At 44.1% G+C, this 20,820-nt stretch overlaps 1 protein-coding gene across 2 annotated transcripts; it reads right to left on the reverse strand.

Moving 5' to 3' along the window:
* Positions 1 to 5,093: 5,093 nt before the first annotated feature.
* LOC117761949 (platelet-derived growth factor subunit A-like) lies at positions 5,094 to 14,752 on the reverse strand. Of its 2 annotated transcripts, XM_034586349.1 has the most exons (6): positions 13,917 to 14,752; positions 13,570 to 13,666; positions 9,631 to 9,738; positions 9,032 to 9,225; positions 6,832 to 6,958; positions 5,094 to 5,605 (listed from the first exon to the last, which is right to left on the reverse strand). In XM_034586349.1, the coding sequence occupies exons 1-6, from the start codon at positions 13,977 to 13,979 to the stop codon at positions 5,595 to 5,597; spliced, it is 600 nt and encodes a 199-aa protein (XP_034442240.1). In that variant the 5' UTR covers positions 13,980 to 14,752; the 3' UTR covers positions 5,094 to 5,594. The 2 variants fall into 2 exon arrangements, with proteins under 2 accessions (XP_034442240.1, XP_034442248.1); XM_034586357.1 differs by lacking the exons at positions 13,570 to 13,666; positions 13,917 to 14,752 and adding an exon at positions 13,064 to 13,503.
* Positions 14,753 to 20,820: the final 6,068 nt, after the last annotated feature.

The raw sequence follows: 20,820 nt of genomic DNA on the forward strand, positions 1-20,820 counted from the left end.
TCTCTGTCTGCTGCACCAACCTGCTCCACCTCTGGCCAGGATAATGTGGAGGATTTGATGCTGTTGTGAACGCGTCCGTGCAGAAATCCTCCCGCTGGGTTGTGCATGTGTGAAAGGAAAACTTTGGGTAAACTCATGTCTGAAAACGGCTTTTGTTTGAGAGTTGAACTCACAACAGCAGAAATGTGAAGCAACATAACAGTAAAACCTGTTGTCATCATTGATCATCAGCCAGAACATTTTCAGCAACTTCTATCAGATTCTATGCCTTTATTCTGCCGGTTTTACTTTTCCACATAATTTCATTCGACTCCATCGTTGTGTGAGCTTTTTACTTCCTGTCACATAAATACTATGCCCATTATAATTCAACAACAATTTGCTGTGGCTGTTTTTCTCCTGAGACCTGGGATCAGTAATCTGGTAACTGAGCCGTTTATGTTTTCAAGCCTCACTGGGACAAAATGCTTCACACTTAGTTACTAACACAACCATGCAGATCACTGGGCTTCCAACTGAGACACATCAACTGTTGAGCTCGGGATTAAACACCGAACCCGACAATTAATGGATAACCCGCTGTTCCACCTGAACTGCAGGGTGGAAAATACGTGAATATCCACTGGATGACTCAAAGATTTTCCTGACAGGAGCCTGGTTCTGGTGGCAGCCGACGGCCCTGAAGGAGCAGAACAGGAAGGAGGAGACACACAGGAAGAGGAAATGGTTCTGACTAACAAGTACAAATGGATTTGTTCCGCTGCGCAGAAAGAAAGTTTAAACCTGGAGGGTGACGAGACAACAACACAAGACAGAGAGAGCGCTGATCTTTATTACAAACATGTGGACACCAGCTGAAAATTAGCATCATGGGAAAACAGGTTATTACACAAATGCCTTTTCTACCTCGTAGTATCCTCGTTCTCTCTTCCTTTCTTTTCTTTCTCGGGACAGGAAGAGTCTGCATCACTGGACTCAGCAGCAAAACATCAGCCTTGACCACACAGCAGTAAATCCTCCGGCAGCGATGCCAAACCTCCACGGTCTGCGTCCCTGCTGCAGCCGCGTCAGACGAGGAGGTGGACGCCTGGACGGACGAGCATTCGTTCCGCAGCTCTGTGTGACACAATGAGAATGAAGGGAGGAAATCAGAAGAGAGAAAGAACCTTAAATTAAACGTGCTGGACTCTGGTCTGTCTCTGTTGTCCTTTGCCAAAAGACAATTTCTCTCTGACCACCGCCACAGTTACATCACGTCTTTGTCCAAGTTCTCCTACTCCACAGATCCCCTTGTTTCAGGGCCACCCGGCTTCTGCAGGGACCAGACACACAACTTCACAGGGTTCTGGAAAAAGATCTCCTCAGTGCAGGGACACGACACTGAAGCCAACATAACACAATGTGTCCATTAGCTCATAAGAGATCCATAAATTTCATGGTATGTTGCATTATGCCGACAACTGTGATCGGTATTACAGATAGACTGTAGATAAAGATGGATGACAGGTCTGCACTTCCTCTTCCACTTCCTTAAGCCAAAATGTCCCAGATACGGGAGCTGCCATCTTGCACTGGTGACGTCATTTGTCGCCAGAGGCTGCACAGAAGTGATCAATGGTACCAACGTCCCACTGATACACAACCAGCGTGTCCTAGTCTCAGCTGTCAATCATGATGCTTCACCTGTTTTTATTACATCAAATAACTAATTAAAACCAAAGTCACCAGAAACACTAAACAGAGGAGCATACATCTGTAAAAATTCAGTTTTATGCAGTTGATCAAATGCTGAAAACAATCTTTCTGAAGAGACCAGTCTGGCTTCCACTTCTTCAAATGAAAAGTGCAAAGTTCCAGTATGAGGGTAATGGGGGGGGCGGATCACTCCCAAAGCACAATGTTGGAATCATAGTGTCTTTGTTGTGGTGAGCGGCTGTCGTCTGGTTTGTGTTGGACAGGACCCACAGCGGCAGGGGACTCCACCACAATAGGTGTGAAAATGCACAAAAAAAAGGATCCTGACACCAAATCAGCAACAACAGGACCTGGAGGTGTTTAAACCAGTGAAAACCACTGACCCAGAATCAGGAAAACCTTCGGCTTCTCAATCGCAGGAGTGCAGGAATCCCGAGGTTTAGTAATCTGATCTGAGATCTGTCGTCGGACTTTCCACCCGCTTCCATCAGGTTGTATTTGACCTGTGGAGCGTTCAGCATTTTAGCAAGCATGTTGTTAATCTGCTTAACTGAGCTTTAGAGAAAGATGGAGGCTCGGTTTCTCACACACACACACACACACACACACACACACACACACACACACACACACACACACACACACTTTTATCCACTCCCACACACGAAGACACACTTTCATTGTGTCTCATCTGCACACACACACACACACACACACACACACACACACACACGCTACCATCCTGTCTGTTTTCATTTCCTCCCTCTCACCTTTCAGTCCCTGTTACACAGTCTTATCCCCATCTGTCTCCTCTCTTTGTTCTCCCTCAAACAAACGCTCCCGGTGCATTATTCCCACACGATTCTTTCCCCTTTTACAAATGCACATGTTGGTTATTTCTGCTGAATCCTGACGAAACTGCAGCGTTTCTCTTTCTTCTGCAGATTTCACAGACGGAACCCAAAACCAGAGTCTTTGGACACAGTGTTGTCTTTGTGCAGCTCACGCAATTATGAAATTTATGTAATTTGAAAAAACTACCCACTCTGGTTTTAGCGTTGGCCGACGTCTCCGACATGGTTTACACCAGCTCCTCCAAGAGCAACACGCCAGTTATGCAAAGCCACCTCAAGCCTGCACCAAGTCACCCGACTGTCTGCCTCGTCTGCCCTTTCCACGCCACAACCAACAAACATTTGTTTTGTCCGCAGTTTGTTACGCGCCCAGTCGCCTGTCGAAGCATGTCCCAATAAGTGTTTAACGTCTGAAACACACAGAGCCGCTTGAGGCCGCGACCGCAGCGTAATAGTCTAAACAGCAGGTTTGTGGGATGCCAGCAGGGGATGGAACCGACTCGTGGCTTCAGGTTTGGACGACAGGAAGAAAAACCATCATGTCTTCACCACCGAGAGAAGCAAACACAGTCCTCTCTTTATTTAGCTGTTTACTGATTGGCTGCTTTCCCCCAAAACCAGTGTTGTTGTTACGTAAATCCCATTTTACTTTTGCAGAACGAAACAAAGCAGTTTTTTTGCAAACATTTTACAATCGGACAAGTTTATGTTGGCGAATGCATCTGGACTTTAAAGACACCTGAGCATGTGACATCGGATGAAGCCAATGAGATGCAGTCAAAAGCTCTGCATGAAGGCCAATGGGTTTATGGTCAAGAACAAATCTCCATGCTCTAGTTCCTTGCATCTGTTATTTGTGTTTGTCTGGTAGATACAGTTTCGTAAGACTTTACTGAGGAGACTCGTGGTTCTGTGTGAAATGAAAAATGCAGTTGACGTTTTATTGAGACGTTTTTTTTTAAACCACTGCTAATCATCCTCTGCTTCAGGTTATAGAGTCATTAGAAATCATTAGGCCACTGCATTTCATAACCTCAACCATAAAACCACTTTATAACCTAACTGTTGCCATGTTGAAGAATGTGAAAAGAAATCCCTGGATCTGCCCGTTTATTCAAATCTGGATCCAAATTAAAAGGAGACGTGAGGCTTTTTGTGTTGTCTCCTTTTCTGTGAATATAAAAGTTCTGCAAAGTTAAAAAAGCCAAAAGTCTGCGGTAAAGGGAGCTCCTCTCTCTCAGTGTTCAGACAGATACTTCCAGGGACGCCCCACAGTTGGCAGGCGTAAAGAGACGGGAGCTAAAACCAAGAGCTTCACAAAGATTGTGTTTGGTACATCCAGTGCACATCAGGCACCGGTTCCTACATGGCCGGCACCAACCGGACTGAATCACTACACAGATTTCGGGCACCTCTGCATTTTTAGCTACATGGCTCTGGCAGCAAGTAAGACTGGCCTCCAACCTCAAAGTGTGGCTGTGTTTCACGTGAAAGGATTCAGACCCCGGGGCGAGCAGCGAATGTTTGAACACTAGACAAGAGCCACCGACATCTTGAAGAGCTGGTGGCGGTCTGCACCTTGTGGTGTTGTGTGCCACCCGCCATGTAAACCAAGAGAAGAAGAAGAAGGAAGGGAGGAACACGGCAAACTTAGCGAAGCACCTGGCAACACACGGGAAACATATGCACATCCGTTTGGAGGATTTTGTTGTGTTAAGCACTGAAACTGTTATTAAGTGTTAAATTACCGTAGTTAGGTTTGGTTTTATTTATCATTTTAGATTTTTTTTTTATTAAATTTGACCTGGTCTCGTAGAAGTGCGAGAGTTTTTTTTCTGTATGAAAGCAAGAGAGCTAATGAGAGTGGACACTAAATGAGCAGCTGACAGATATGTCGTGTTTTGATATGAGGTCACTTCACGTCAACGGGATGAGGTCGCCTCTGAAAACATTTCCCTTCCAATTAAACTGAGGCCTTTTGTCATTTCCTCCTCACGAGTTTGAAATAACAACAGTGAGTCTGAAACTTCGAGACGAAATCACCTGTCGTCAGTTACTCCACGTCTTTCCTTTAGTCCGGTTTTTATACGTGTGTTGTTCTCAATTAGAAATTCACAGGGGTTTTAGCTTCACTATTATGATCCTGCAGATAATCTCTCTATCTCTATCTCTATCTCTATCTCTCACACACACACACACACACACACACACACACACACACACACACACACACACACACACACACACACAGACACACACACAGCAGTTCAGTTTCTCTTCTTTCCGTTTTAAATTAATTCTTAAATCCGGCAGTCACACAAGCCTTTTATGACAAAGCTGTTTCACGAAATGTTTTTTTCTTTAACGCTCAATACTCCGATTTGTGTTTTCATATAAATAGTTTATTAGTATCAGTAACATGTGAGGAGGATCTTTGTCCCTCCATCATGTGATAACATAGAAACAGACAGCCATAGAAAATCAGAGGTTATAAAAATAAGAGGATATATTGTGTGTATATGCGTGCGTGTGTGTGTGTGTGTGTGTGTGTGTGTGTGTGTGTGTGTGTGTGTTTTGTAAATCTTTGAGTACAAAATCTAATCCCAGTCACTGTTTCTAGAAAAAGGATTCCACCCAGTTTATAATCCCAGTCACTGAGCGGTTTATACTCAAGACGCAGACATTAAGTCCTCCGGTATCCCAGAATCCACCTCTCTTCGGCTGCGTTGCTCCGCGTTCTCAGTTTCTAATCTCTTCCTCTCTCCGTCGAGGAATCAAAGCGAGGAAAACCCTCTCTCCATGTTTGTGATTCCTTTCTGTGTGAGACAGTTTGTTGCTCTCAGTTTTGTCCTGTCAGGTCGAGTTGAGGTTCAGAGTTTCTCCATCAAACCTCCAGAAAGATCAGGATATATATTCCATGGAATGGTTCAGTCCCCTGCTGCCAGGTGGTGAAGGTGTTAGAGGCAAAAGGTGCTTGTCTTTGTTTTCTGCTTCAGGCCGGCGTCCATTTTTCTCTTCTCCACTCCTTCATTCGTCCGTCTCTCTTCACCTGATGCCTGTTGAAAGAAAGAACAGGGGGATGAAGTCATCTCTATTCACTCAGCTGGGTTTCTCCTGCCAACCCCAAGGAAAAACTCTAATGGGGGTGTTGATGATGGACAGGAGAGAAATAGTAAAACTAACATTCATTCAATAAATTGGGATTTCCCTTTCCCTTTGTAGTTGAGCTACATATTCCCAATTTCATGCAGTTTGCCTCAGTGACAATCAAAACCAAAGGAACTGAGTGTTGGAATGATTTTTGCTGTAACGATGTGACCTTGACGTGGCTACTTTGTAATCGATTACCTCCGCTCTGTTTGTTTGCTAATTTGCCTTTTAGGATTAGCATGAAACTTGGTGGAGGGATGTGGGTCAGGAAATAATCCATGACATTTGGTTTGGATCCAGGATCTTTTTCCACTTCAATGTTATGAGAGGGCATTTTCCAACACTTGGATGGATCTATAAACAAATCTGGCATGTTTAGGGGATTGATATTTATGAGTGTGTGCAATTGGATGGATCTAGATCGAGAGATTTCTGGATCTAGTGGATTTAAATGTGGATTCATAAGAGGGATTTGCACTCTACCGAGTCTCATTCTAGTCGATACTTTTTTCTCTTTGTGCACATGAGGTAATGAAGTGATCAGTTAATGGTGTTTTTAGATCACGTGACATCATCCTGATACTTATGACGTAAGAGTACATGAAACTGAGACATTCTGACACAAGGCCTTTGTGAGAAATTACAAATTAATGTACATGTCTGCGTCCTGGGATCAGATCTGTGTTTGTTTGTTTTTAGTTTATAATCATGAAACATTAACAAACACACACAAAACAATTTATGAATCCAACTTCACTCAGTGTGGTTTTACTACCTGTTGGAACTGGGAACAAGCATTTTATAAATTCTGCAGCCGGTTGTTGGATCTAGTCCACGAGAGAGAGTTGGATAATAAGGAGGGTTTGGGAATGTGTGTGTGTGTGTGTGTGTGTGTGTGTGTGTGTTAGTGTGTGTGAGGGTGTGTGTGTGTATGTGAGGGGGTGTTGCCCTGAGGGAGGACTAATTGAGGCAAAGAGGAAAAACACAGTAAATACCTCAAATATCTTATCAGCTCTTCTGGTGTCAGTAGACACATTCAGACAGGAACAACCTTCACATGTGAAATGAGCCGACACACACACACACGCACACACACACGCACACACACGCACACGCGCAGCTGTGCACTCACCGTTGTCTGTGTCTGAGTTTTGGCTGATGTGGCGTTTGTTGGTGCACATACAGTCCAGATGATCCTCCAGCTTCACCTGCACCTCCCTCAACTTCGGCCGCTTCCGCACATACTCCACCTTCGCTACCTGAGAGAGAGGGGGGGGGGAGCGAGAGAGAGAGAGAGAGAGAGAGAGAGAGAGAGAGAGAGAGAGAGAGAGAGGAAACAAAAAATATTTTCAATTCACACAATTCAACGTGCAGCGTTTTCTGAAAATGTTGAAATGCTAATTCGATATCTAAAGCTGATAGAATCCATGAATGCACCCTGAACTTAAGACATTGATTTTAAGGTATTGATTGCAGCATATCAGCACCTTCTTATTAACCTCTTCTCTTAAAACCCTGTCTTAACATTGAGAAACAAAATCATTGAACTGAACATTTCAGTCTTCATGAAGGGAGGATTCGTTACAGGACTGTTGGAATACACTGCATGAGGTGTAGTGTGGTGAACCTAACACATGCAGACTGATTGGACAGTCTGCATGTGTCTTTGATATTTTGACAGAAACTCATCAGCATGAACATACAAACTGTAACGTACAGAAACAATAACACAGGGATAGACTTCATGCTCTCACATCACAGTCAAGGAAGCAAATGAGGGGAGATCCAAGTGTGATTGCACAACATCTCTGCTTCAAGTCTGAACAGACTCCGATGAGCGGAGACTGAAAAACAAAGCAGCCGAGGAGGTTCAGCTCAGGTGAGGAGCTGCACTGCTGAGGCACCCATCAGTGCTAAGAGGATAAGTTCTGACACCTATAATCTGAGAGTTTTAACTTTTTCCCACAGCTGCACTCGAAGGTGGGAGCAACCTAAAATTCAAAAGATCTTTGCGTGTTTCTACATTTGTACATTAACCATGAACAATATTAACATTCTGCATGAAAGTGAGGTTTACCTTGTCATTTAGATAAAAGTATAATACAGGCAACACTACAGATTTTATAAAACATACTTGCTGATACAACACTGATAAACCAAGATCCTTCATCTCAGGTTCAGCTCACACCTAAACAAGTCTGATACCAGACTGATGCTGCACCAATCCACTTGTTTACCTCACGCTCCAACTAACATTCACACGTGCAAGACCGTGAGGCCGCATCTTGCTTCAATCCCTCGTCCCACAGCCTCAGATTCAGTGCAGACTCTCACCTGCTGCACTCTCACAGCCCGATACACTCAAAGTGAAGTTTACGATCGCGGAGCCAATGTTATCTTTCTCTCTGTCTCACATATGGACCCACAGCAGCTAAACCTCCGCTCTGCCATATCCCCTCCGGCCGCGTGCGAGTCCATCTTGCAGCCGTGACCCTCTGAGCGCTGGATCTCCGCACATGTGAGTGACTTTAGTTTTGATTTCCTCTGTGAGCAGACAAAGGACGAGTGCTTTCATCTTAGATTGTGTCTCATCAGGCCAGAGCACAGAGAATCAAATCTGCTCCTCTTCCTCCCCTTCCTCTCAACCTCTGGCTACACACAAACACCTGTTCTCATTTCTCCATCTTTTATTTCCCACTCAGTCTGAACTTTGAATAAACAGGTGAACGGCTCTTTGTTTGCCGCAGCTCTATTACTGCAGTTACAGAAAGAAAACTGCAACCAGCATCATCACAGACCGAAACAAACAACCCATTACAAACAGGCAGGTTTAGACTGGGCGAAGCACTTGTGACACTGATAGTGAATCCATACACACACGCACACGCACACACACACACACACACACACACACACACACACACACACACACACACACACACACACACCTTGGGTCTGAGTCCAGTTGGCAGGGTGTGACTGTGAACCAGTTGGGTTTAGTGAGTCTTATTTCCAGCTTTGGCAGAGATCAAAAGGAAGCTATTATGCTCTTGATCGACTCACTGCCAGACTCTCAGTCAGCAGCACACACACACACGCACACACAATCACACACAATCACACACACAAACACCGACACAATGGCTGAGCTAGCAGCAGTAATTGTTTTTGGCAGGTGTGTAGTGTACCTCCAGTAAGTAGCTGTGTGTGTTTACATGCCATTATTCGTTTAGTAAGTGTTTGTTTTCAGGGTCGGAGCCACTTAAACACAAATAACAAAAGGTGTTTTTCAAAATGTCTGTAGAGCGGACACACATATTTGTGTTTCCTACCTTGACCGTGCGGTGGTGCTTGCGAGCTGCCTGACACCTCATGTTGCTGGTGTTGCAGCAGCCGGTGCAGCGTTTCACCTCCACGCAGGGCGGCCAGATGATGAAGTTGGCCGACGTGGGGTCCACCTGGCTCCGGGGGATCTCATAGATCGTCGTCCGCACTTTGCAGCCCGCTGGCAAGGCCTCTTCCACCACTGGAGGGGAACACAGCGGTGAGGTTAAAGAAACGTGGTGGGGAGAAAACGTGACCAAGAAGGTTATGTCCTCCTTTAACATTGTGCTATAGGGCGGTGTTGACATTTATTTCCCAGGAAATAATTCATAGATCTTGATGAAAACAAACTCAGGCACATTTAGGGGACTGATGTCTACGAATTTAAGGACCTTGGCGTCGGTCATCGTGAGCATTTTGATGGATAGATAATCAGGTACAATTCACAGAGGAGTATACAAGTGAATATGTGAAAATGTGTTGTCATGGTGGAGGCTTTTGTGTTCATTTATCCACTGTGCGCCAGCTTCTGAGATTTGCTTTGTGTGTTTGTGTGTGTCTTTGTGTATGCACATGTGTCGTGCGTGTTTGTGTGTGTGTGTCTTACCAGTGCTCCGCCTGTGTCTGGTGTGCGTGTGTGCACTCTTCAGGTCGAGGAAGCTGTGGGAGAAGTCCTTGTGGTAGATGTGTTTGGTCTCCTCGATCACCTCGTTCTCTGGACGGAGACAAAACAACACACACATTCAGAGGTCACACACACAATCTCACGGTTAACATCACCATTCACAAATATTCCCAGATCCTTCAGGCAAACACACCGACACTCTCCGAGGCCATGGGGGAAAAAAACACTTGGCTATTTCTTCATTAGACTGATTTATTTAATCTAATTTAGTCTAAAAGAAGGTCAGGGGGTCACATTAAACGTTAAAACTCCTCTTATCTACACTATCAACATCAAAAACCTGATTTTCAAGAGTGAAATATCTTGATGACTAAACCAACAACAAAGAAAGTGAAAAGAGAAAATCGTTCACATGCTGCAGTAAGTTGTTTGTGACAGACGTCTTTCAAGTCTCCCCTCCTCAGACTGCCGGCCTAACCTGGTTACTCTAACTGAGTTACAGGGCTTCTATGTGTTAGTGTGCGTATCAGATACAATTTAAATCTAATACACGTAAAGAAAGGAATACGTGCAGCGGGAGTTCACCCCGAGGTCCGCACAACTCTGAGGCAGAGAGAATGTTGTTTTCTTGGTCCAGAAGTTAAATCTCTTTAGAAAAGCAAAGACGCTGATTTAAGGGACTTCAGATACAGACTGACCTTCTGTCTGAGCTTCTTTGTTTGGAGAATTGGACGGAGCTTTATTGTGAGTTCACCTATTATTGGATTCTGTCTGTTGAGATTCTCGCATGTGAATGTTTGATTCTACATCACAGAAATCCACACAACCAGACAGAAATGTTAGTCTAAGGTCAAGACTCAGGAGTCGTACTCTGTGCATATTGGCAAGTTCAGCCCGAAGAGAATATTCTATTGTTCTTAGTGTCTTTCTTCAACTTAAACCTTTATCTGCCCAAAACAAAATGCATAGAAGATCCATCCATCCATCCATTGTCTTCCACTGATCCGAGGTCAGGTCATGGTTAGGTCCGGCTGAGCAGGATGCTCCAGACATCCCTCTCTCCAGCTACGCTTTCCATCTCCTCTTGGGGGATCCCGAGGCGTCCCGAGGCCTGATGGGGTATATAATCCCCCCAGTGAGTTCTGAGACTACCTCGGGGTCTCCTCCCAGTTGGACGTGGCCGATTCAACTGAACTGGTCCCTTTCAACATTAAGGAGCAGCAGTTCTACTCTGAGCTCCCACTGGATGTCCAAACCCCTGAGCCTGTCTTTAAGGCTGAGCACCGCCACCCCATAGAGAAAAACAGTTTTCACCAATTGTATCCATGAAGTTGTTCTTTTAGTTATGACCCAGAGCTCATGACCACAAGTGAGGGTCAGAATGTAGATCGGTTGAGAATGGCCATGAACAACGCCTGCCTTACTAGTGAAGCCCTGTGTGTGTGTGTGTGTGTGTGTGTGTGTGTGTGTGTGTGTGTGTGTGTGTGTGTGTGTGTGTGTGTGTGTGTGTGTGTGTGTGTGTGTGTGTGTGTGTGTGTGTGTGTGTGTGTGTGTGTGTGTGTGTGTGTGTGTAGGACTGCAGGGAAAAATCAACATCCAGTAAATGAGGTTATGGCAGTACTCTTTTAATTCGATTTGAATACCACAGCACCCTCTTATTGTTTAGACTTTGTTTGTGTGTGTGTGTGTGTGTGTGTGTGTGTGTGTGTGTGTGTGTGTGTGTGTGTGTGTGTGTGTGTGTGTGTGTGTGTGTGTGTGTGTGCCCATCTCTCTTACTGCCATGTGTGTGAAAGCAGTCACACACGCACACGCCTGCCTGTGTACACACAATGTGCTTCGGCAACACAACAAAGTTCCACCTCCAACATCTCCCCTCTCTCTCTCTCTCTTTCAGTGTGTGTGACTCTCGCTCGCCCTGCCACGCAGGAATTTGAGCATGAATTATACATAGCGACACAGCAGCCTTCCAGCGAGCCCTGCTCTCAAACCAATAATGGGCAGCATGACAACAGCATAATGAAGTGAGCCACTTGACCCCCACCGGGCCGGGGAGCCGTCACACTCGACATTTGCATCTCAATGATGCCAGGATTAATGGTGGCACCGCTCTGAGCAGCAGACGTTGATATGAATCAAGTGTTTTTCACAGGCAACGAGATGCTCAGAGCGGAGGAGAAGTTTCCCTGGCAGAAAAGCCGAGTCTGACTCAAGGCATAGATGCAATTAATCCTGTTTTATGCAGCAGTTATTTGCTCCTGTCTCACCTCACTGATTCAATCTGCTCTGATTTATTACCTGGATAATGAGCACTGGCATCTGCTGTGTTTACCGAAGGAAAACACTGGTGTTGTTTAGACTTGTAGCCAATTCACTTTGGTGTAATGTTTATTTTATTTTCTGTGTTTGTTCTTTTTTACATATCTCAGTTGTAGCTTGAAGCCGAGATGCCATGGAAAGGAGGAGCGAGATGTTACGGTTGAGTTTTTAAGAGGAAAAATGTTTTTACAAAAGGAAACATGTTCTGTTGAAGAGACTTGATTTCCTGGTGTGCAACTTTTACTTAGTCAAAAATACTGTTTTGTGTAGTTGTTTGAAGGAATTTATGTCCTCTGTCAGAAAAGATTCGTCCAATACCTCCAAATATTTCACATTTAAAACAAGTGTCAACCCAGTCCAGCGCCATATTGGTTTATTGAAACCAGAAGTAACCATATTTGGAGGAACGGGGGGTGGAGCCTGACTGAGATCTCAAGGACAATGCACGCACACCTACACCTGTACCCATTGGATGGTACTGGCTGTCAATCACACAGTATTTACACCCCCAAAGCCTATTTGACTCTAAATGGGACCATAATTTACTAAATAAACATCATGCTCTTTTGAAGAAGGACCTGGGCCCTGTCCCAATTCACCTCTTAACCCTTCCACTTCCTTTGTTTTGTGCGTTGTCCTGAAGGGGTAGTGTCAACCCCTTTCTCTATGTGATGTAGGGGTAGAGGCCATCTAGCCCTTCTAACACCCCTTCAACTGTAGTGTATTCAGGACCCCCCCCCCCCCCCTAAAACGAAGGGGTAGATGGAAATTCCTACTCCTATAGGAAAAGCCCATAGCACTACAATTCCCAAAATGCAACTGCCTCTTCATGAGACCCTCCATGCCCACGAGTGCTCACAGCTTTAAAACTCAACACCATGTGTAGTTTCTAATGCAGACATCCCGACAAAAACAAGACTAGAAACCTCAATATTTAATATTTTAACTTATAAAAGCTACACCAGTACCTTATATTACAACTGTTTTGATAGGCTGAGCCGAAGCGGAGAAATATACCCAATAACCTGGATTTTAAGCATAAAATCAAACGTCTTACCCAACGCCGCATTCTTAGATTACGATTAGCAGTGCCTGATACCTCCGAGTTCATGGAGGGTGTAAAGAGCAGAGACGGGCTGTTGGTCTCCTGGCAACATCCACTGAGGCATTCCGGTAATGAGATGAGCGGACAGCATCCTCTCACTGTGCACTGAACCAGATGCAACTAATACCTCGATTCAGAGTCTTGTCAAGGAGCAGACGGGGAGGGAGGCTGCAGCTCTGACCACCACATGAGTCTGAAGTAACTTTGCATCGACCTGCACTACTTTTACTTCTGTCAGGCAGCTGTTCATGACATGCAAAGAGGATTTTCATGCAACTTCTGGTTCGAAAGTGAGATTTGAGTTCACACACACATTTTCATCAATAGGCTTCACTTTGAAAAACAGCCAAGTGTGTATGTGTTCATTGTGCTGCTCGTGGATTACCATTAAACACTAAGAGCCTATGAACTGATTGTTCTTCCGCCCCTTTGCTCGGTATAGGCTCAGTAATCCAGCCCTGGTCAGTGGGAGAGAGTTGTATTAGAATGAAGCGATTTACCTACGGAGTCTAACTCGAGCAGCCGCTGGAGGTCGCTGATGCTGCGGATGTCGCTGCGGGAGAGCCGCTCCAACAGCTCCCGGGGGAGAGGAGACTCCTGTGGGGAGAAAGTCCATGTATTACTGGGTCTTCGTGCGTAAAAAGGTCACTAATAACTAATTAGCAACCTCAGCTACAGCCCCTGTGTTATCACAAAATAAATGGATAGAGCTGATGCCAAACTGCGCCAATGGAAGAGGAAACGTGCGTAATTACGCAGACGTGACTTGTATCTGTTTTGCATGTGCCGCCTTCAGTGTTTTGTTTCTGTTCTATTTTCAACAAATGGGTAAAAACCCTTACTTTACCTCAGCAGCGGCGCGTAACAGGCAGAGGCAGCCGGCGAGGAGGTGGAAAATCTCGGCTCTCATCTCCTCTCAGATCCGCTGCATAGGCACCAGGACGAGGCGGGGGTCCACTGCAGGAGCCGGGCTGTCGCTCCCTGGCCTCGGGAGCCCACAATCATCCCTCGGGAGAACAGGCCACCACCACAGTGTCAGTAAAAGAGCGAACCAGGAATTTATACGACTTGGATGATCTTTAAACTCCTGCGTGAAATGAAGATGAGGCAGATTCAAGACGACTCTGCTCCTGCAGTCACCGTAAAGAGAGAGAGGTTTCTTATCAAAGGAAAATCAAAGGGATATGAAAACAAGTCGTCTGGAGCATGAAGCTCATGAAACCATCAAATCTGATCGAGGTCAAGTTGATGTCCAGCTTCTCTTGGGTTTGGCTTCTAAAGAACAGGTGTCCGGTGGAAGAACGAAAACTTTTCTTCTACATTCACACATCCAGCAGTATCCATCATGTTCTCCTCAGTGCAGCTCGTTTAAAATCACACTCTGTGCGTCCTGCAGCTCAGCATCTTCGAAATGTATCATCAAATCATCAGAATTTATAAAAATCCTTTCACGTGAAATTCCCAGTTTGCAGTTTCAGGTGGAGGAAGCACGAAAGAACGAAAACAGAACAAAGATTGGCTCCAAAAAGCCCAGAGGAGTCTGATGTCCGCTCCCTGTGGTCGTGTGATCTGAGTGAATGAAGTCAGGACACTCCAGTCACAGGATATAGCCGTGCGCGTCACCGTGGCAGCGCAGTGAACGCGCTTAGCAGAATAGACCAACACAGAACACACACACACACACACACACACACACACACACACACACACACACACACACACACACACACACACACAATGTAATAGGATTTACTAATTTACTTTTCTAATAAACAAATGTATGTTTTACACGAGGTTATATTAATACACTGATATACTAATAAACTGACGGATGATGATGATGATAATAAATAAAAGTCGTGTACATCAGGACTGAGCCTGAGAACTCGTTTAGTGTCAAAAAAGTTATTTCAGCTGTTAACTGTATTATTTTACAGATTTTTGTTTATTTCCTATATTAAATGTAACTGAGATTTACACAGTAACTTCCTTATTAAAACTATTAACCATAAAATAAAAGTTGCAATCCATGAATTAATACAACAGGAGATTATAGATTTGTTTTCATAGGATTATTCATTTGATAAATGTCCTTGAATGTAAAATTGCATTGGACTTTATGAAATAATACAAGAAATATAAACTCTTTGCTGAATGTATGTATATTTTTATGAAGAGTTAAAAAAAATCCCTCTAGAATAACTTCCCTGTTTTTTTACCGTAATTTGAGAGTAATTCAAATTGTAGGTTAGTGTAGGTTAATTCATAACCTCCCTAAAAACATTTGTGAATCAGTTGCTCGTCCAACTTCTCCCTAGAATTATTGTGTGTGTGTGTGTGTGTGTGTGTGTGTGTGTGTGTGTGTGTGTGTGTGTGTGTGTGTGTGTGTGTGTGTGTGTGTGTGGATTAGTGGCCCTGTCAGTGTTTAATTGCTGTGTAATAAAGCTCATTAATGAGTATCCAGACCGGAGACTGACCACCCTGAGAGAAAGAGAGACGGGTGGGTGTGCACTATACACAAGGTCAAGGGTTCATCAAACTAAAATCCATCATTTACAAAAGCTTCTCAAACAGTTTACTAAGAGGAACCTCAACAACAAACGGAACAACAACAGGATGGATGCAAACATGTGTTGTTACGTCCTATCCAGACGTGTGACCTCCTGTTGGATCTGTGGTGTGACGGCCCCCAGGATTGGCCCCTGGCCCTTAAATAAGCATGTCAAACGTGCAGTACACCTGAGGAGTTCATAAATCAGACCAACAATAGCATCTCATGGTTTTGTTACAGGAACACGCTTTGCTCCACACACGCTCATCATCACACCTCAACTGTATCTTTCTACTTCACAAACTGAATTAAAACATTTGACCTCTGACAATGTGAATATTGACTTTGACACAGGAGTCTATACTGTGTGCATCCTGTCTCATACCAACTGAAAACTTTGGTTTATGCTTACCTTTGCCTAACACTTAGTTTTAAATTGCCTTCCGAACCTTAACTGTAGATATAAAAACTCGGAAAACATCCATCCGTCCTTTATCCACACCGCTTATCCTTTTCGAGAGGCTGGAGCCAATCCCAGGTGACATTAGGCTGCTAGACAAACAACCATTCATACTCACACCAACTGTCAATTTAGAGTCTCTAATCAACCTGCATGTCTTTGTGTGGGAGACAGCAGGGTCCATTGAAACGCTCCTGGGTGTAGACAGTTAATGACCGTAGACGGGCAGCACCACCAGTTCGATCCTTCAGTGTGTGTAACTAAGAATCTGTGCCACGAGAGGAAGTCTGCACTCACCCATTTCTTAGTCAAGTAAATTGTTGAGGGAATGTAAAAAAACTTCGCTGAGCTAAAGCTTCATAAAGCAGCGCTGGAATCTGGAAATCCAGCCTCAAGCATTCAAACATGCACGTACACATTTAGCCTGTCTCACGTTCTCATTCACATCTACTTATCCAGTGCCCTTAATATGACCGCTCATGGTTATTTAAAATTGTTGCAGGTTCCTGTGAGGACAAAGAAACGAAGAGAAATGGAGAGAAGGGAAAGTAGGAAGAGAAGAAGGAGGGAAAACTAAAAAAAACAGTGAGAGCAGATGAAGCCTATTCTGGATGAAAGGAGACGACTGTGAGTGAGTGTGTGTGAGTGTGTGTGTGTGTGTGTGTGTGTGTGTGTGTGTGTGTGTGTGTGTGTGTGTGTGTGTGTGTGTGTGTGTGGAAAATCCCGCCTGTGTTGCACCAAACACTCCCCCAATTAAAGCCCATTTAGCCTGACAGAGGCTAATACCATCACAACAGAAATCCACCCGTCTCTCTCCCTCCACCTCCCCAGAACGGCCTCAGTGTGCCCAACACACACACACACACACACACACACACACACACACACACACACACACACACACACACACACAAAGAACCGGAATAGTGGAGGTGAAATGGGTCAGAACCGATTCGGATCTTGAATGGTGACACTCGTGCCATGACGCTGTCACGTCCTCCTGGCAGCAGCTTCTCCTCTGAAGCATTCCACTCGTTCTTTGTCTCTTCTGTTGCTTCTGTTGTCTTTCTTTGGGCCATAGTCACTGTTGTGGACAGAGAAGAGAAACTACAATGCACGGTAACATTTTGTTGCATGTTTTTGCCTGGTCACACCAGAAAGCGGCTCAGTAAAAAGTAAATACAGATGAATGTCATGACAGTGAAGCCAAAGCGTCTTGGTTGCCCCCTGGTGGCTGACTGCAGTATAGGTCAACATACTCCATGTGAGCAGACGGGACACAGACCGAAGCGAAATGTAAAAGTGACATTGAGTAAATCCTGTTTTCCTATTTGCTATGAGAGACCCGAACCCGAACCTGCAGAGGACTCAAGCGTCAGTACACAGGTCAAGAGCTCAACCAGCTCAGCTACTGATGTAAAAGTTGGATACACAACTACTGTAAAAATAGTAAGAGTTAATATGCTGCATTAGTAAATAGAAAGCGATTGGCGATGTAGCTTTTGTGGAAAAATAATTTTATTAACTTGGGGACGTCAAAGAGTTTTGTTTATGCCAAAAATAAGATAAAATGTGTATACATATTTTTTATCTTATCTACGCAAACAATATTTATCATCAGATGAAACTTCCGAATTAACTTGATTTTGCATTTTTGATTTTATTTCTATATTTTCTATATTCTGTGGATTTTCTGTTGTACTAAAAAAAAACACCACTTTGAAACTCTTTTCAACCCCAAAAAATCGTTCTACCATCTCCCCCTTTTTCTCCCATAACTTTCTAACTGGGGTAGATATTTTATAGAGTTTATTTATAACAAGCCAGGGAAAAGTTTGTTGTATCACATCTCTTCCAGTTCTTTTCCTGGCAGCAGACGGAATGCACCGTACTGGGTTTTGGTGACCTTGCTCGGGAGCACTTCAGCAGAGTCTGGTACAGTCAGCGGCTTTCCCACCAAACATGCTGTCCTGTGGGAGAGGGGAATGCCAGCAGTGGGAATAGAATCAGATGAAAATATAATAGTCTAATAGGCTGCCAGAGATACCAGCAGCAATAGAAAGGGTTTAAAAGACAGAGAGGCAGTAAAAGTTACTCCAGTGAGGGATAAAAACTTTTACCAGCAGGGTGGTGGTTGAGGGCTATCCCCGAATTAATTCATGAAACCACCACACAAGCACATGGTGGAAAAAAACCTTCTATACACTTTACCCTCCCCTTCTCTTTTCAGTCCAGCCAACATTAATTATTAAAGCCTTTTCCAAAAAAGTCAGAATGGATTTCACCCTAAAAACCCAGAGTAAGTCCTTGACTGGACAGCTGCCAAATCCTATTGTGCCACGCATGAATGTTTGGTCATCGGCCAACTGCAGATTTATCCAGGATTACCATCTCAAATATGCCAGCATTTACCTATATGTGATGCCGCCCCCAACCACCACCACTCCCACCGCCCGCCCCGCCCGTCTGTTCATAAAGGCCCAGAGAGAATGCTTTATTTAACTTCTGTCAGGGAAGGAGAAAACACTGGGCCCTTGTGCTGTGTTAAGTCATAGTCATGAAGACAGAGAGTTAGCTTAACTGGAGGGGGTATACAGTTAAGTACCGGACCTCCCACCAATCTGGTTCAGATTTACTCTGCACTAAAGACTATACTGGGAAGCACTGAGACAAATTCATATACTGAACGAATTGCTGCACAAATGTCTAGTTTTGAATAAAGCGAGATTCACTGGATACAACCACATGGCATGCGTTTTGTTTTTGTGCAGTTGTAGGAAAATATTGAACATTTTAAAAATTAAACCATATTTGAAGGAAATAGATTACATGAGTAACAGTAGGAATAGATAGGTAGGTAGGTGGGTAGGTAGTTAGGTATGAAGGAATGTATGTAGGTATGTCGGTGTACGTAGGTAGATTGTAAGTAGGTAGGTCGGTAGGTAGATTGGTAAGTAGGTAGGTAGGTAGGTAGGTAGGTAGGTAGGTAGGTAGATTGGTAAGTAGGTCGGTACGTAAGTAGGTAGGTAGATTAGTAAGTAGGTAGGTAGGTATGTAGGTAGGTAGGTAGGTAGATTGGTAAATAGGTAGGTAGGTAGGTAGGTAGGTTGGTAAATAGGTAGGTAGGTAGGTAGGTTGATTAGTAAGTAGGTAGGTAGGTATGTAGGTAGGTAGGTAGATTAGTAAGTAGGTAGGTAGGTATGTAGGTAGGTAGGTAGATTAGTAAGTAGGTAGGTAGGTATGTAGGTAGGTAGGTAGATTGGTAAATAGGTAGGTAGGTAGGTAGGTTGATTAGTAAGTAGGTAGGTAGGTTGATTAGTAAGTACATTGTTTATTCTGTAAAATAAAAAGTTCTCATATCTGCAACCACTGATAGGGAAGTGAAACTAGCACAACAGATTAACACTACCACTGTGTCCACTGCATGATTCAGACAAGAAATATTAAAGAACTCATTCATCACATAACAAAGCTTTGCTGATCTCTGACGAATAAAACACAGTTCAACGTCAGTTCAGTTCAACTTAATAACAAGAAAACTCCACCCCACAATCTCCACTTAAAATGCTCCATTAAGACATATCAACAGTGGAAACTTCTCCAGGATTCAAACCGAGGTGAGGAACACAACAAAAGCAAAAGACTCATAACAGCCGGTGCCAATGGTGAAGGTTAAGCTCATCTTGAGTTCAATAGATTAATGAGACTAATTGCGTTTGTCATCGTTGCCAAATGGATCTTATGTTTGTTGAGCTAAACAGCCCTGTTTGGAATAAACTGAAGAAAAACTACTGTAATGATGGAGGAAAAGAGCTGCAACAGCAGAGACTTAAAAATCAACCACAGGAAACACATGGAGAGAGACGTCACAGAGATGATGACCGGTGTTTATGTTGATCACTGTTGTGGAAAAGGCAGAAATACAATGGCCACTATAGTAGCTTAGTGAATTCTGATTCAATGCCAACAAGCCATTTTGTTTATCGACAAAAGCTCTCATATCTCAATTTCTTTCCAGGTTGACATTTTTATCACCTTCTTCAACTTCGTGTATGGCTCCTCTTTCTCATCCTGAGATACTTTTATTTTTCACTTTTTTCATCCGTCCCGTTTCCTGCTGTATTCTAACATGGGCTCACTCGGACATTATCCTCGGATTTTACGAGGTAGCTGGAAGGAAAAGGTCCAGCTAATGTCCAGAGCAACTGACGCTGACGTTTGCGTTCTCACATCCAGCCCCTCCACAAGATTTCAAGAAAATGTCCAGACATATCAATGAGCAATCTGCAGTCTCCAATGAAGCTTGCAGGTCTGTGGGAGGAATGAAATGCATGTGATCGTGAGTTTGACACTTGGCCATTTCCAGCCAGGTGCAACAGAAGGTTAACACCACTTCCCCTTTCCTCTTCCTCCAATTCTATCACCTCTCCCTCTAATGTTTGCCAATTGATTCATGTGATAAGGTAAGCATTAGGGAAGAGGAGAAGAAGAAAACACAAACCACTCTAGTTTGGATGGACACGGGCTGTCCAGCTGACAGCTGTTAGGGAACTGTGACTGTGTGAAAACAGGCGCCGCCGGATCATCTGACCAACGGAACAGTTGAATCAAATGTTTGTTCGTCCCCAATTGTTCATCGTTTCAGTTGGAAGATTTTAATCTCCTCTGCGGAAATAATTGGGAGCCAGTGAGGGAGTTAATTGTGTTTTCCGCTGATGAGTCATCAGGAAGAGTTGGTGA

This window comes from Hippoglossus hippoglossus, chromosome 1 (genome assembly GCF_009819705.1).
Source record: "Hippoglossus hippoglossus isolate fHipHip1 chromosome 1, fHipHip1.pri, whole genome shotgun sequence".
Lineage (NCBI taxonomy): Eukaryota > Metazoa > Chordata > Actinopteri > Pleuronectiformes > Pleuronectidae > Hippoglossus > Hippoglossus hippoglossus.